General features: G+C 52.0%; 1 protein-coding gene across 2 annotated transcripts in view; it reads right to left on the bottom strand.

The window, feature by feature from the left end:
* LOC122383821 (radial spoke head protein 3 homolog B-like) overlaps window positions 1–16,950 on the bottom strand; it is an 82,405-nt gene that overhangs the window by 11,769 nt on the left and 53,686 nt on the right. For both annotated transcript variants that reach the window (XM_043370604.1, XM_043370603.1), the window contains 4 exons: window positions 8,489–8,692; window positions 6,559–6,808; window positions 5,908–6,194; window positions 5,859–5,877 (listed from right to left, as the gene is read on the bottom strand). In XM_043370604.1, the coding sequence (XP_043226539.1) occupies window positions 5,859–5,877; window positions 5,908–6,194; window positions 6,559–6,808; window positions 8,489–8,692 (760 nt within the window). The remainder of the gene's footprint in view (window positions 1–5,858; window positions 5,878–5,907; window positions 6,195–6,558; window positions 6,809–8,488; window positions 8,693–16,950) is intronic.

The raw sequence follows: 16,950 nt of genomic DNA, 5'->3' as shown, positions 1-16,950 counted from the left end.
ATGTGGTTGGGGTACGACCGACAACCCGTCGGGGCGAATTTCGCACTGGGGTACTCAAAATTTGAAGAATTTAAGACGTTTCCATGAGTTTTGAAGGTATGGATAAGTTCTAAAAATCCGGTTCTCCTTATCTGGGCTATTAACTCCATACGGTCCAAGAAAGCTGGCACACTACCTTTAAAACGTTGCTCCTGAACGAGGAAGATGTAAAAGTCAAAGCTCTATAGACGTCCTGTAAAAGTGGCCATAATAATGAATTCGTTAGAAATAAGCTGCTTTTTAAACGACTTCCTCATATAAAATCGGGTGCTGGGACCAATCTTATAAACGTTTTAGAATGGACAGGGCGTCACTGGCTAAAGTTTGGGTGCAGAAAACGGCTATTACCTAAATGCAAAATGGTTTTCATGCATTTCAGTCAATTGTAGGGGAAGGTGGGGTAAGACGGCCCAGCGGGGCAAGACGGATCACCAGCCCTCCCGGCTGAACCGCTGCTGGTATCTACTACTTTATGCACTCACTATGTTTGTTTTCCTTCGTAACAATGGCCACCTTGAGCTCATGCTGCTAGGATGCATAACTTTTGAGTTATTGAGAAAAATGTTGTTTTTCGTCAAACCGATCTAATATAAGAGGTCTACGGGTGATTCAATTACGGCGCCTTTCTTGCATGATTAGTTTCTATTTTGCACTTTACTGTGAAGAACAAAGTTATAAACTTAGTTATAGTCACACTTTAGGAAAGGCAAGGTTTTGCAATGTTGGGCTATTTGACATATACGTCATGATAATGACAGAATTTAGATTTGGGGCAAGACGGACCACTGTGGTCCATCTTACCCTGTGGTGGTCCATTGCACCCTGCATATGGAAAGTTCTTTTCCAAAACATTGACACAAGTTTAAGTAAGCTAATTTTTCAGGAAGGAGTCTTTGTTGCATGTGAGCCATGCATGCAAGTGCTCAGTTAGCATGCATTCATGCCAAACGACAATCAACACACATGTTCCCAGCTTTTAGCTGCACTTCCATCACACATGAGTAAAGAATAAAGGCTCATTTTGTTATTTTACCATTCTGGTTACTTTTTCTTACAAGAGTACAGAGCAGAAGTGTAACACACATGAACGGATAGCAGGCACTGCTGGGTGGTCCGTCTTACCCCACGTTTTTTCTTGTCTGAGTTTTTGACATGTCCCTCTTTAAGAGCATCCACCACCTAGATGTCTTTAATTTGAAATTTAGTCTTTACACATATCAACAGAGGAAGGATTGAGCATTCCGAAGACTATAAATAATATGAATTACGAGAGCAGTGTAGCAAGATATGCGGCCTCAAACCTTAGCTGGTCCGTCTTACCCCACCTTCCCCTATATTGTCGGTCCCAGTGGCCGAGCTAAAAAAAAAAAAAAATCGGTAGTGTTTTGCATCTTTTACGCCCTAAGAAACTACACCATTTATCGAAGTGGGCGGGCTGATTTGAATGGGAGGGCACATTATGCACGAATCGTGTGCTTTCGTTTGTTTTGGACTGTATTTTACCACATCCACTGCTGGTATCACTATTAATATTATCTAATGCGGTGAATACGACAGCATTCCATTTATAAGATTGGGCCAATGGAGTCGCGCCCCGCGAGCTCGGTTTTCCGCTGGGCCGCTACAGGCCAGGAAGTCGGTCTTCGCCTGAGGGCAGGACAAAGGTCAGCAAGGGAGCGCGGGGTCAGCCAGGTATCGCCCAGTGCCGAGCGGATGCCGCTCCCTCCCCTCTCTTCCCCTCTTCTCCCCTCCCCACCTCGGTATAGATGGGGAGGGACCAAACTGCCAATGACATGCGAGCGGTCAAGGCCGCTCGCGCGGCAGCGACCCTGGCGGCCGGCTGCCGCAACTGGGATTCAGCCAAGTTACCGATTCGCCTCCTGTGGGATAGCCAAACCAGGGGACATACTTTTTAGATATAGGTACAGTACAACCCTGTCGCCGTGAGGTGTTAGTATAGGCGCTGCTAGTGCAATTGTAGCAGGGAACCATGAAACATGCACGACGGTAAACAAACGACTGAGTAACGAATGGTGCGGAACAACAAAATAAGCGGCAGCATGGAGTATTCAAATTTCAAAGGGACATGCTTTTGTTCTGCAGATATACCTACTACCACCGTTACCTATACAGGGTGTCCCATAAGTTCGTTCTCACATTATATTTGCATGTGAAACAGAGTACATTGCGTCTTGATATATTTGTGTTCCCTCAATGTGCTCCCCATTTAATAGGCAAACACATGAACACATGCTGCGGCATGCCAACCGGCATGTTTGGCTGCATAGCAGGCTTAAAGTTAATCCAGACTGACTTGACATGCGTTGTGAGCTCCTCCAGGCTAGAACAGCGCTACGCTTCGACGAGCCTAATTTTCAGCATAACCAACAAATTTTTATGAAATTTTGATCCGATGAGGTGCCTGGCATGTCGTCTTGCCACAAACGCCTTCCACAGTCTCCTTGCACCGCTTTTAAGCTTTGCTTGACCTGTGCACTGATGCACTGTCTTGCCTGAAGATGGGCCTACGACCTCTCAGATGCCATTTTCTCCTCTATAAATGTGTTCATACTCGCGGTTCGAGTTCAGCTTGAGGGTTGAAACTCCTCCTAGATGTTCTTGGAAAAGCATTATGCTTCCCAAAGCTGTTTCTGGGACACCAATCGCAACCTGGTCAGCGTCTAGACGCCTATAACTCCACAATACCGTGACCTTGGCCTTTCGCATGGGAACATAACGGGACGAAACGGAGGCCTCCTCCTTCGCCCTCATGGGGTTGTTTTCGGGTTTGGACAGGTGTTTCATCTCGAACGTGGACTAGTTAGTCCAGATGACCTGGTTGATGTCCTCAACCCTTTAGTTTTTTTTTTAGCCTCAGGCATAACGAAACTCATGTTTGGCCATTCTAAGACGTTTTTGACTGTTTCGAGCCCTCCGGTAAGCAAAGCTTAACCCTATTCCTGGCGGGCTCCGCCGGGACAAGAAACTGGCGGGGGGGGGGGCCGATTCGGCCCCCCCCCCTGAGATCTCGAGAACGAAGCAAGATAGCGACAAACGGTAAACGGCATCGGATACGCACGGTCAAGATCTACAATTTTTGCAAAGGTCATTTTCAGGTCAGGTCAAAGATGACGTCACAGGGGTCGAAAAAGTCAAAATGGCGGCGCTAGATATGGAGAGAGTTTTTCTCGAATAACTTTCGAATTAGTCAAGATAGGAACAAACTAAGGGCATCATCGTGATCCTCTCGTCAATTCGCATCGAATGATATATATGTTGACCTCGCAAGGTCAAGGTCAAAGGTTGACCTCAGGTCACGTGACCTCGAGGTCATCATGTATATCATTCGATGCGTCTTGACGAGCTGAACACAATGAGACCATCCACGCGTCTGTATCTTGTTCCTGTACGGAGTTATTGGCCAAAAACCTTTGGTGACCTTTGATGACGTCACATGACCTCACAGCTGCCCAACAGCAAAACAGACCTCAAGGTAGTGAAGGTTGATCGTATATGAAGTCATGTATGGTATATGGGGCCATTCCGACCCATTTTAGTGGTAAAAACAGGGAGTTGATTTTTCCCCCATTGACTTATAATGGGGAGGTCACGAAACTGACCTGACCTTAGGTCACCGATATCAAAATTCCGAGATATACAAATTGCACATACTGGTACCCTAACTAAAGCCTGAAGGGAAGAAATTGATCGGTCAAAAACTCTAGCTCTGGCGTGATTGCAAACTTTTCTGAGGTAGGGTCACCAAACCGCCTCTGGTGACCTGACCTGAGGTCAGGTCAACTCAAAATTTTCAGACATGTTGCGTAGAAGCCTTTTAGGAAAAGTCAGAAAATTTGAGCTTCCTAGCTCAACGCGTTTGGGAGAAATAACCAAAAAACCTCAGGGGGGGGGGGGCTCCTGAGGCCCCCCCCCGCCAGGAATAGGGTTAAGTCACCTTGAGTCATGTACCCCGAAAGAACACTCTTAGACAGCTGGTAATCCATCCTGAAAAGTCTGCTTACCAACTTTCTAACCCTTTGACCTTTTTGATGGCCACTTTGGCGCCACACAGTTTTGGCCACATGGCCCACTCCTGAGGGCTGACAAAAAAAAAGAGGATAAACTTGCAATGATTGACTCTCGACAAATCATCGGTGTCACTTGCTGACTGTGCGTCCAGTTAGCGATGGACATTGTCTACAGACTGGTAGGCCTCAATCATCCACAATCGTCGAGAATGGTCACGTGCTGACTAAATACCGAGACGTACCCGTATTGGAGACCTCTATGTTGCGGCGTTAGCCGTCTGTGTAGGAAACGGGCTCTCTAGCAAAAACTATTTTGTCTACAGAAATTAGTTACTGTGGAGCATATTTCTACCAGCCGTGGCAACCACGTAAGCCCAGTAACGAACCAATTTCAGCGTGCCTTTAAGCAAGAGAGCCTAAAAACGTAAAATTTAGGTGAGAACGAACTTATGGGACACCCTGTATGTCGTATAGGTAGGCAATAGGCATGTCGGGAGTCTATTTCTATGACTGCACCAAATTATTGAATAAAAAACACCGTTTTGATATTGGTAACAAATGACCAAGCAGGTACTTACAACTGGTCGAAACGAGGGCGCGCTGTTAAAAATCATTAATTACCCTCTCTTTTTGTTCATTATTGTTATTATTTATCTTTTTAACGCATTTGTTACCCCGCAACTCACTGCTATCAGTTCTCTATTTTGTTTCTGAACTATGAGCATCGAACCCTTCTAAACAGATAGGCAGTCCTGATCTGTAGCCAACCAAGCCCCGAGGGCCTGAGCAGTAGGTACCGGTATTCCAGGTCAATCGGCTCTGATGCTCATCTGTGACTTCAGGTCAGCTCAGCTACCAGACCGAGCAGTATCGGAGATGGGGGTCGTTCGACCAGCACTGAGACGGTCTGTGATCTAAGGTCAGCTCAGCGAGCAGATTGAGGCTCATAGGACGGCGCGGCGGTTAGTGACGGCAGGGACGGCCGCGACCCGAGCGCACGGGACCGGACCGGAGCGGCGCGCTGCTCCTGAGAGCAGGGCGGCCGCTGGTTGGTCGCCGCCGCGGGCCCCGCTCCGCCTCCCGACCAATCAGCGCGCCCCGTCCGAACACGCCAGAGATCGACAGGACAGATAGGCATAGCGGCCGAGAGACGGTCGCGGTCGACGGGAGAGGCAGAATGCGCCGCCCGGCGGGTACCCAAATATGTAGCGGGACAATTTACAATACTGCGACTGACGTTAGGACACACTACGCTAACCGGACTGGTTCGGTTACTGCTAGCAGCCATTGGGTATCCTGAATTGTGCTGTCATCACTACAAGCCAAACTAAGACACAATTACATAGTGCAAACTGTTGCATGCACATTGCACATACTGGTCAGGCAGTCCATGAACACAGATTGGAAATGCCACCAGCAGCATTGCCCGAAGCAAACCTCAAACCCATTATTATTGGTGTTCAACTAGCTGAACATAACGAACGCAAGTCCGAACCAATAAAAAAAAATCGACGAAGCTAAATGCGCAACGGCTCATGTCAGGCCGATAAGCTATAGAAACTAAGTCGGGAAGATCAGTAGCATACGACTGCAAATGATGTGGTCCCAAGTGTCGCCGGACCTATAGGAAGTGGGACTTGCACATGGGCCTACCGTGTCTAGTAATCTCAACGGATCTGTAGGTAAACGAAAGCACGTACCGTGTGTGTGTGTCGGCGGCCGATCTAGGGCCGCCACTGTAGGCCAGTAGTCTGAGCGGACCTGTATATGTGTATATTTGAGGTCACGTACCGTGTGTGTGTCGGCGGCCGGTCTAGGGCTCGTCATCGTCGGGCGCGCCCTCCTCGGCGCCCTTGCCGGCGTCGTCGTCGTCGGAGCCCTCGTCGGCGGCGGCCTCCTCCTCTCCCGAGTCGTCGGCCTCCTCCTCCTCCGAGTCGTCCTCGGCCTCGTCTCCGGCCGGGCCGCCCGCCGCCGACGCCGCTGCCGACACCGGGCCGTCGCCGTCGGCGGCGGCCGCGCTCGGCTCGGCGGCCGGCTCGGCCAGCGGCGCCGGCGGCAGGCGCGCGCTCAGCGACGGACGCTGCTCCAGCTCCTCGCGCCGCTTGCGCACCGCGTCCAGAATCAGCTCTGCGGCCGGCGGTGGACGGGAACGGCACGGTCAGCCCAGCCGGCAGGGCCGCACGACAGCTAGCGCTGCTAGGGAGGCATAGCGTCATAAGGCAGCTGGATTTCAAATACCCTTCCTCTTATAATTTGTTAGGTATCCTTCATAATTGTTGTAAAATACATGACCACGAGATACCGAAAAATGTCACTGCAAATTTAGGGTCATTATCTGACCAGCACGTAAGTCTGAAGACCTATCAATAGATATTAAGTCCACGCGATCCCGGCTCCCTCCGAACTAATCCCCCCTCCCCCCCCGGCCGGCCGGCGATCCGGCCTGAGCCGCTGAGCCGCTGAGCCGCCGGTCCGAGCCTCCCGCACTCACCGTCGAGCACCTCGCGTCCGGTGAGCACCTTGTCCAGCTCCTGTTCGACGGCGTCCCGCAGCCACGGCATAAAGGTCATCTCTATGTCGCGCTCGACGCCGTTGAAGAAGAAGCCCTTCTGGCGCAGGTTGCTGAACACGGCCGGCACCATGTCGGCCAGGTAGCTCTGCGCCAGCGCCGAGGCGGCCACCTTGGCCTCCGTCTCCGTCTCCTGCTCCAGGGCCGAGCGGCGCTGCGACATCCGCCGCTCCTGCCGGCGCGCGGCGTACCGTTACCGACAGTACCGGCGGCAGGCGGTGGAACCGCGACGAGCCACACGGTCCACAAGGGATTAGCAGCCACCCCGCCAACCAGACCTACACGGCATTACCAGCCATCCTGCCACACGGCATGGGAAACACTGAACGCCTTATATAACAGTCAGCAGACATACATAGCTGGCAAATGCCACCGTAGAGGTATTCCTGCAAAGAGCGCGTGGGTGGGTGATCCTCCGGTCCAGCCATCCAGCAGTACCTAGTGAGGTATTTTGAGACACGGGAACGACAATCCACGACATAAGAATGCTACTTCGGCCGGGACGCTCGCTAGCGGCGAAGGGGAACAACGTTTCGAACCACTGTTTGAACAGTATGCTCCGGTCACGCTACATTCAGTACGACGCACACAAAATGTCTCTCTCCGGATATCAAACATGTAGTGCCAGATTTCATGGGGCAGCATAACGGTGACGTGTCATTCCTTTGCGGCCTGTGAGCCCCGTGTTGACAGAACGGCCGCCGGCCCTAAGCCGAGTGATGCCCGTCAGGCGATCACGCTAAGACATTCAAGTCTCATCTATTATGTACGAATGCCTCACATCTTACACTTGCTTATCCTTGAAATTGACTACACGGGCCACGCTATCCTTTTAGCGCGTGTCTGAATGGGTTTATGCAAAGGAGTACTGGATGGTCTGCGTTCAACAATTAAAAACATCATTCGGCAGACTTGCGTATTAGCCACGAAGACTGGTGAACGCGTACCTACTGAAGTATTCGTCAACATTGATCAACATTTCATTTACCGAGAACTCTAGGAACATCATTTAGTTTTTCATCGGAGTATGTAAGCCACTGGAAACCACTCGAACCATACCAATAATTATTCCTTGCAGCCGGCAAAGCAAAAGACGGCATCTCCCCAAAAGACGTCCTTAACGAGCAGGCCAGGCATTAGCGTAACGAGCTCGAAGACCGAGGCCGGCCGGGCCGGTACGCGGCTAGGCTGATCGGCTGGCCGGCCGGCCACGCCCGTCAGCCGTTCCCGATATACCGGCCGCTGACCGCTCCGACATTCCAGAAGGTCACGGCGGGCCCGGCCGGGACTCTATTGTCGGTGCCAGCGTGCGCCGCCGATCGAGTCGGCTGAATTAGTCAGAGACCGCAGCTATAACCGGGCCTATCACGGTCGGGTAACGGTCGGCCCGATCCCGGGCAGGGGCCAGTCGATACCTGGCCGCCAGTTATCGAAAATCACGACCGACCGAGCCAGCTCAGAAGCCGTTACCCTTCAGAGTCGAGCGTGATGACCAGAGCGATTATTGAAATTTTACAATTGAAGCAAATGAATGCCATCTGTCTGATGAATGCAGTTCTTTCTTTTAAAAAGTTAAGTTTACAATCTTTATTTATCAGATGTTCTTAACGCTTTAAACTAAAAAATATTAAGCAACGCCAGAACAAGAAAAAAATTCACATACGTCTGCTGAATAATCCGCTTTGTACACACGGCCAATTAATCGAAGCAGAAACACTTTTCGCATCCGGAATCAGTGTTAATAGTGTACCAGTGTATGTAAGTACTTCTCCCCGAGTCCTCCACACCAGTTAATTGACGGACAGACAGCCAGCCACCCAGACAGCCAGCCAGACAACCGCTGGCCACTGACCTTTTCCTCGACATGGCGTCGCTCGCGCTCGGCCAGCCGCTGCTGTTCGGCCAGCTCTGCCTGGCGCCGCTCCTCGAAGCGGCGCTGGTGCTCCTTGAGCGTCTCCAGCTCCTCCTCCTCCATCACCTCCAGCAGGCTCTGCTCCACCGTCTTGCCGACCAGCACCTCCAGGATCGGCGCCGACTCCAGCTCAAAGTCAAACAGCTGCTCGACACACACAGAACATTACACATACGTGAGCAGCGCATAACATTCGCGACCAGAAGTGCCGACACTTCTACATTACTTCAAGTGCCTAAAGCCAGCAAGCGACTCCACGTCAAATTCAAGCACTTGCCTCGTATTGTAATAGTACGCAATGTAATAGCGTAATGGTTCGAGATAGCTATTTGTTTTCTGAAATGAGAAATATGCGGCTCTCGAACACGATACCCATTTGGCCATTTGCAATGCCGTTCAATTGTGATTTGTGTATAGTGGGCTGTGATCAAACAGGTCCCTACGAACATGGTTGAGCAAATAATTTATATCCAAACGGACGACGGCTGACGAGGGTTACGCGACGAAGGAAAAGAAACAAAAGACTCATTTCTATTGACACTGACTGTCTAATTAGGTAAGTATCAAACTGGTCAGGGTAAAGATGGTCGAATAAAGAATCAACATTCAAAAGCACGACGAGGGTAACGAGAAGAAGGAAATGCTATTCTGTAAACATCAAAGCGATCAATCATAAAAAATGATAAAACAAAACAAAAAATAAAATAAAACAAATACATCAATAAAATGTCATTAAAATAAAGCACGTTCCTACCCCTGCGATGGAAAACAAGTGTTGGCATTGGACCAGGACAGGACCTCGCTTAGTGCCTTGGATTGATAAATGCGCAATGGTAAATAAAGCGCACTGCAAGGCAATAATTCTTCACTCACAATTGGTCACGATGACAGAGTAACTTTCGTTATTTCAGTGCAAAAATAACGTAATAAATCGACTATAACTATTTCCCAAGCATGAAATAGTAGGTGCTTAAATTGGCTACCGCTCAGGCGATAAACAGGAGTAGGTATATAGTTACCGTGAATCCATACTGTCATGTAGCGACTACATTACAATGCTCAAATACACCCCAGCAACCTAGTCCTACAAACCTCCATGCACTCGTCAAATCCGCGCTAAGCGCTCGTGAAAAGCCCCATCGAGGCCTAACATAAGCCCGGTGCACCCACTGCCACACCGTCGGTGTGACCAATATCCCGCCGTATACACCGGAGGAGCAGAACTCTGTCCGTGCCCGCCGGCTGTCGACGCCTCGACAGTCGGCGTCGACAGTCGCCCCCCCCCCCCACCTGTCCGTGGACGGCCGACGATCCCCCTGACCGCCAGGCTGGAATTCAGTCGCTGTTTTTGAGCGGGTCGACGGTCGATACGAGACTGGCCGACGTAGCGGGCGAATGCCGCATTTACTACGGTCTCATCAGGCGAAACATGGGAACGGTAGCGACGAGCGAGTCTTTGGAATTCTAGGTAAGTGTGAAAATTCATTCCGAACGAATAAATGAGCTGCAGTCGATATCGATATCGATCACAACTGAATTTGAATTCGTCTTGGAAATCTAATAGCGCCGTAGCATGGGAATAGACGCAAAAGACGCAAAAGAGGGTATTTCCAAAGTTACGCTTATACTGAGTTTCGCAAAGTTACCGGCGATTATAACGAGTAAAGCACACTGAATTTAAAATTAAACTGTACATACGTGTAAAAATAACGCACCTCCAAAGGAAATCGTTTAGAACCCTCCGGTTCACGGCGGCATTGTCGAGCCTGCATTAGAAATTCGGGCATATTTGCTCTATGCACACTGCACAGTGCAGTGGTGTAACTCGTGGTCTATATCGGTGACGCAACGCCTCCAGCCACGTGTTTCAAACCTGATAAGATCCAATGACAAAGTCGAGGGCTGATAGGTCTGAGTGCTCGGAAATCGGTGAGGCGGGACACTCCCGCCCAGTCCCGCTCGTGCCCCGTCGATCCTGTCCCTATCGACGCTCTGACGACGGACGAGACATAGCGTGTCGAGTTATCGGCCGCCCGCTTCCTTGTGCGGCCCGTCAGACCCCCCCCCCCCCTCCGGACGGGCCGGGACGGGAGGAGGAGGCAGGAAGCGGCTCGTGTCTGCCGCGCGACACTCGGCGGGGACGGGGACGGGCGCGGCCCAGGGAGGGATGCGGTTAGACCTCGACAGTGACTCCACAGGGAACCCGCCCCGCCGGCGCCCGACGAGCCCTGCACTATCACTCACTCATCACTCATCATATCACTCATCATAAGGGGGTTTGTAGGTGGAGCGGGCGGGGTATACACCACCAAGCCCAGGGGTGACGTGGCATCCTCATAAAATGAGATTTCACAAAACAAAATCGACTTGTCCAGGCGATTCGAAGTTTGAGTTTTGAAAAATTCATGTGTCGTGGCCGCTACCCCGTGTTGATGTTGAAAGGTCGCCCTGCACGTCGAAACTTGGAGCGGCCCTGCCGCTGTCCACAGAGAGTGGCCCGAGTTGGTACCCTACTGTGGCGGGGGACGTGCAGTCGAAGTGGGTGTGGAGAGCTTTAAGTGGACTGTATCATTTGAGAGAATGGACTAGCCGACTGATCACCGCGACCGCCAGGTCAAAGCTGTTCTTGGCACGTCTTAAATGTATTGTCAAAAGCCTTGTCGGAGGAACCTCCGCACAAGTCTTACTCATGCGTGCCGAAAATCAAGACAAATCAAGAACAAGACATGAGCTGGTTAGACACTTGCCAGCAGAGACAGACACGAATCCAAGAACGAGTCAGACGCATCGAGCCGTCGAACATGAGCGCATCCCGCTGATGTGTGCGATTGTATGTGAAACGGCGCTATGGCCGGAGTTAAACTGGAGCTAAGCCAGATTACGAATGGATAACTATGGGAAAATTGCTAAGGAAATTTTACGAGCAGGTTCGACCGAACGGCCGAAACCATATTCCGTAGAGATGCAAAACGTATTAGATTTAGGGGGAATACTGGCATCAAAATGGTCGTCCACAAGGGCGAACCACCAGTATTAGCTTATTGGGACGGCCTCAAATCGCCGGAGCGACGCCCGAGCTCAGAGAGCACGTGTCCGGACGGGCACGTACCGCGCAGAGATCGAGAGCCGACTGACTGCCGCTCCGAGTCCCGACCCCAGGTCAGTTCGGCCGGCGCCTGGGGCTAGCCGCCCGGCCCGGCCCTCCGATTGGCCGGCGCTACAGCGAGCGCGGGCAGCGGCCGGCGGAGCGCCCACCAACGCGATACAAGGCACACAAGCATCACAGCCCCGTGGTACGCGACGTAATAACAATCAATAACAAGTAACAACACAAATATAATACACTTCTCACGCGGCGGCACACCAAATCACGCCGGGACGGTCGCGGACGGGTCCCAACGGGGAGGGTAGGGGAGAACGCCTCCGCCGCACCAGAGCTGCCGGTTTTACTGCGCGCGGGGCCCACACTCCACATACTCCCCACCAAAAAACGAAGGTTTTTTTCTTCTCTTCTTGAACACATGTATCCGTCGCATGTCACCATGATGACACGCCAGCCGTCGAGTGCCTCCCGGCTCAAAGTCCAGGCTGGTCCACACAGCGACGACGCGCGCACAGGCCAGGATCCGGCCGAGTGGCGCCCGCGGAGACAGTCCGGAGCAACGGGCTGCAGCATGCGCAGATCGGGTGTCGCGGACATGTACAGTGTACTGTGTCCGGTCCCGTCCGGTCCGCCAGCCAGTCTCCGGCCCCGCCATCGCTAAGCATAATCGTCTCCATGTTGGCCTGCTAATGATACAAACATTGAGTAAATAAACGCAAAATGTAACACATCTGGGAACGTTCGATGCTTTGAGGAAAATGGGCAAAGTGGCGACGATGAGTGACTTTTCGCTAATGGAAAGATTCTGGGCATTGGGCAAATCAGGAAACTGCAAGTTGAGGGGACGTCGGGAAATGACGTAAGTTGTGATGCGTTTGTCACAGGAAACGTTGAACGAAAGCAGGATACTTGAGTGATGGATGACTGAGAAAGACACAACAATACAGTAGTTACTTGCGAATCTCAGGATAGTAGGATTGCTTGCTGGAGTCGGAGAACCTCCGCACTCAGATGGAACTGTGACTTAGAAGTCGAAGAACATCCACACTCGGACGAAGACTGGGACTAGGGAGTCGGAGAACCTCCGCACTCCGCTGAGCCAGTTTGATGCACCAATACAAAGCGTTGCGCTGCTTCTTGGGTCTGGGTGGTCCGTTAGCTCGCTGCTCCTTTCGAAGGCGCAGGCTATGGATGAGCCGCAGCACCCACGATGTTATGTTGATCGCTTGTTTCCGATGGGAACAGTCCGTCGGAAGGAATGGCCCTCTGGTGCGAGTTGTGCGAGTCGAGGCAGCCCCCGCACTCGCACAGCTCTGTGACGGTCTCGTTTCATCCTTTGTGAGCACGTCGGGTACTTGACTCTTGACCTGGAAGGGGCTGTTGTTCTTCAACTCCTTCACCGGATCTTCTGCTTCCTCGATTCTCTGATTTTGACTGCTGGCCGTTGTCAGAGGGGGCAGTCTGGCTTCTGTCGCCACCAGCTGAGGCTCCCCACCGTGGGCAGCGTGTACGACGGCACAACAGGTCTTGCTGGCTACATCGCAGAAGACTTGGAAGACCACGTCTTCACCAAGAGGATGGACGGATCTCGGGATCTCAGCTTCTAATCCTGGTCCGTAGCACTCTTCCTGCGAGTTTCCCTCAGATTCTCGTTGGAGTTTTTGAGCCTCAGGGTCCGGAGTTTTACCCATGGAATCGAGGTCCCACATCTGTTCCACTTGTTGACAGTGGTATACATGTCGAGTGGACTGTCCTGTTGAAGTGCCCTTCCCGTGGATCACGTAGCCGAAGATCGTATCCAGTGCTCTCAGGGATTCATCTAGAACGACGCAATCCCGCAGCACGACCTTGTAGTACTGGTCTGTTCCTATAAGAATGTCCACCTGGCCACCGCTGAAGTCGTCGGCTAGCTCGATGTTCTCATCCAATCCTTCGGGTCGCTCTGCCGGTGGTAGAGGTGCGCACAGGCGGTCACAACACCACAGCTCGAATCTCCTCGCTTCACCTCCGTGTCGATTTTGTAGGTCGAGTGCGACGCGATCGTAGGACCGTGGCTCCTCCGCTCGCTCCTGGAAGCCGACGCAGGCAAAGGTATCGGAACCGACGACTTCCAGTCTCATCTCTTCGGCGACGGTCTTCCTGATGTAAGAAGCGTCGGACCCACCATCCAGAATGGCTCTCAGCATCTTAGGCCCACGTGGTCCTCTGCCCACCACCAACGCAGTTTGAATGTAACACTGTGATGTAGTACGCTGAGCTGCGTAGCGCATGCTGGGATGGGAGTGCTGGCCGTGGCTGGAAGTGGAAGGTCCTGGCCGTTGATTTTGAGAGACTGATGGATGCGTACTAACGGTTGGAGGTACCGGCGCGGGAGGTGGTACAGCAGGACTGTAGGGAACAGAGCTGGCGAGAGGAGCAGGTGCAGGCTCTGGAGTTGGGGCTTGGTGACGATGCAGAGAGGTATGGTGTGGCCGGTGACAGTGTCTGCATGTGCCACTCCAGCAGTCTCGAACGTGGTGTGAGCCGAGACACTGAAAACATGCTCCTGCACGTTTCACTGCCACCCATCTGTCGTCAACAGGCATCTGCAAGTACTGGTCGCATCTGTCGATTCGGTGCTGCCCTTCCTTGCAGATGTGACAGCTCCATCTTCTCTTTGAGTTCGAGGTGACACGTTGTGTGTTGAGAACACTGGTTGTCGCCCTGTTGGCTGGCTGGCTCGACTCCTCCCGCTTCTTCTGACACAGCACCTGGACGGACTCCTCCTGACATTCCACCTCTTGTTGGAGGAATCTGAGGAATGACTCGAACTCAGTGTTCTCGTCATCAGTGGCTCGCTCGCGTCTCAGTCGTGCCCACTGCAGCCTCCAGGAGGCTGGGATTTTGCCTTTGAGGACCGGAAGCAGCACCTCTCCGATGTTGGTGATGTCGAGGGCTCTCAGTGACCGGACTCCTGCTGTCACCTCGTCAGTCAGCTTCCGCAGGGATTTGATGTTGTCGGCGTCAGTCACTCCAGGTAGACTGAGCAGTTTTGCGACCAGCGTGTCTTTTCGGAAGTCGTCTTTGCCGAAGCGGTGTTGCAGAATTCGTACTGCTTCTGGGTAGTTTTCAGCCGTCAGTGGCAGGCCCTGAATGGCCCGGGCTGCATCTCCATCGAGGTGTTGCTTCAGGTAAAAGTATTTCTGAACAGGCGAGTACGCCAAGTTTCTGTGCACAGATGCCTCGTATACCTCCCAAAATTCGGGCCAGGCGAGAACATCGCCGTGGAATTTTGGGAGATTGAAGTCGATCTTGAAGGTCGCCTGGTGTTGAAAGTTCGGCGTCACAGGCGCTGCGGCTTGTTCCCGCAGGTCCGATAGGAGGCGTTTTCCCAGTCCGACAGCTCGGTGCAGGTCGGCGATGTGAGTGGACTCGGCGTCCTCTATGCCGGCATCCCTCAGCTGGGCTTCGAGAGTTCCTAGCAGCGTCAGGTGACTCTCGCCGATTTCGATGGCGTAGTCCAGCTCGTACCGGGCAGGGCTCTGGTTATCCTCATGTACTTGTTTAAATAGAGATTTTAGTTCATTGATTTGTTTAGTTGCTTTGCTTCGGTCTTTGGTGCGTTTCGCCTTCAGTGACTCAATGTCTGTGTTGGGGTCTGGCTTACCCATCTCTCTCTATATGCTGGTGATTGATCACTATAAGCAAACCTGGTGGAAATGCTCCCAGTGATCCGGCCCCCGGAGGACTATGTCGTGGCCGCTACCCCGTGTTGATGTTGAAAGGTCGCCCTGCACGTCGAAACTTGGAGCGGCCCTGCCGCTGTCCACAGAGAGTGGCCCGAGTTGGTACCCTACTGTGGCGGGGGACGTGCAGTCGAAGTGGGTGTGGAGAGCTTTAAGTGGACTGTATCATTTGAGAGAATGGACTAGCCGACTGATCACCGCGACCGCCAGGTCAAAGCTGTTCTTGGCACGTCTTAAATGTATTGTCAAAAGCCTTGTCGGAGGAACCTCCGCACAAGTCTTACTCATGCGTGCCGAAAATCAAGACAAATCAAGAACAAGACATGAGCTGGTTAGACACTTGCCAGCAGAGACAGACACGAATCCAAGAACGAGTCAGACGCATCGAGCCGTCGAACATGAGCGCATCCCGCTGATGTGTGCGATTGTATGTGAAACGGCGCTATGGCCGGAGTTAAACTGGAGCTAAGCCAGATTACGAATGGATAACTATGGGAAAATTGCTAAGGAAATTTTACGAGCAGGTTCGACCGAACGGCCGAAACCATATTCCGTAGAGATGCAAAACGTATTAGATTTAGGGGGAATACTGGCATCAAAATGGTCGTCCACAAGGGCGAACCACCAGTATTAGCTTATTGGGACGGCCTCAAATCGCCGGAGCGACGCCCGAGCTCAGAGAGCACGTGTCCGGACGGGCACGTACCGCGCAGAGATCGAGAGCCGACTGACTGCCGCTCCGAGTCCCGACCCCAGGTCAGTTCGGCCGGCGCCTGGGGCTAGCCGCCCGGCCCGGCCCTCCGATTGGCCGGCGCTACAGCGAGCGCGGGCAGCGGCCGGCGGAGCGCCCACCAACGCGATACAAGGCACACAAGCATCACAGCCCCGTGGTACGCGACGTAATAACAATCAATAACAAGTAACAACACAAATATAATACACTTCTCACGCGGCGGCACACCAAATCACGCCGGGACGGTCGCGGACGGGTCCCAACGGGGAGGGTAGGGGAGAACGCCTCCGCCGCACCAGAGCTGCCGGTTTTACTGCGCGCGGGGCCCACACTCCACATCATGAAAAATTATAAGGTGAAATTAGGAATGCCTCACCTATATAAATTTTAAGGAAAAATCTGAGGGTAGGATAATGGCGAACACTGATATCGTTTCCTGCAGCTTGTCTTATCCGCTTGATCTCAAACGCTACCTGTGGGCCTATGTCAGACAAAACGACCCGAATTGAGATGCACTTATATATTTCGTTGCAGTCCTATTTCGCTCAGCCTGTCGCTCAAAGCCTCCATAAAAGCTTCCGAGCCACCGTAATGCCACCGGCAGTGTGGTTAAAATCATTTTACGTTGGGGGGAGGATGTGGAAAAAAGACCGGAAAGGATGTCGTTATTTGCATAAAACTTGACTTCGACCATTTTTAAGCACTGTTTTTATATATGTCACTAGACAATAATGTAGAACTATTAAATACTGATAAAACTTTGAAGGTATTCTGATATTCGGGATGTTAAATGAAGTTTTAAAGTCGGGTCATACATTTGAACATTTTGGTTATTCGAATG

The sequence above is a fragment of the Amphibalanus amphitrite genome, unplaced genomic scaffold (genome assembly GCF_019059575.1).
Source record: "Amphibalanus amphitrite isolate SeventyFive unplaced genomic scaffold, NRLGWU_Aamphi_draft 000174F_arrow, whole genome shotgun sequence".
Taxonomy (NCBI): Eukaryota; Metazoa; Arthropoda; class Thecostraca; order Balanomorpha; family Balanidae; genus Amphibalanus; species Amphibalanus amphitrite.
The sequence above is the reverse complement of the archived record's forward strand: the minus strand, read 5'-3'. Positions and strand labels throughout refer to the sequence as shown.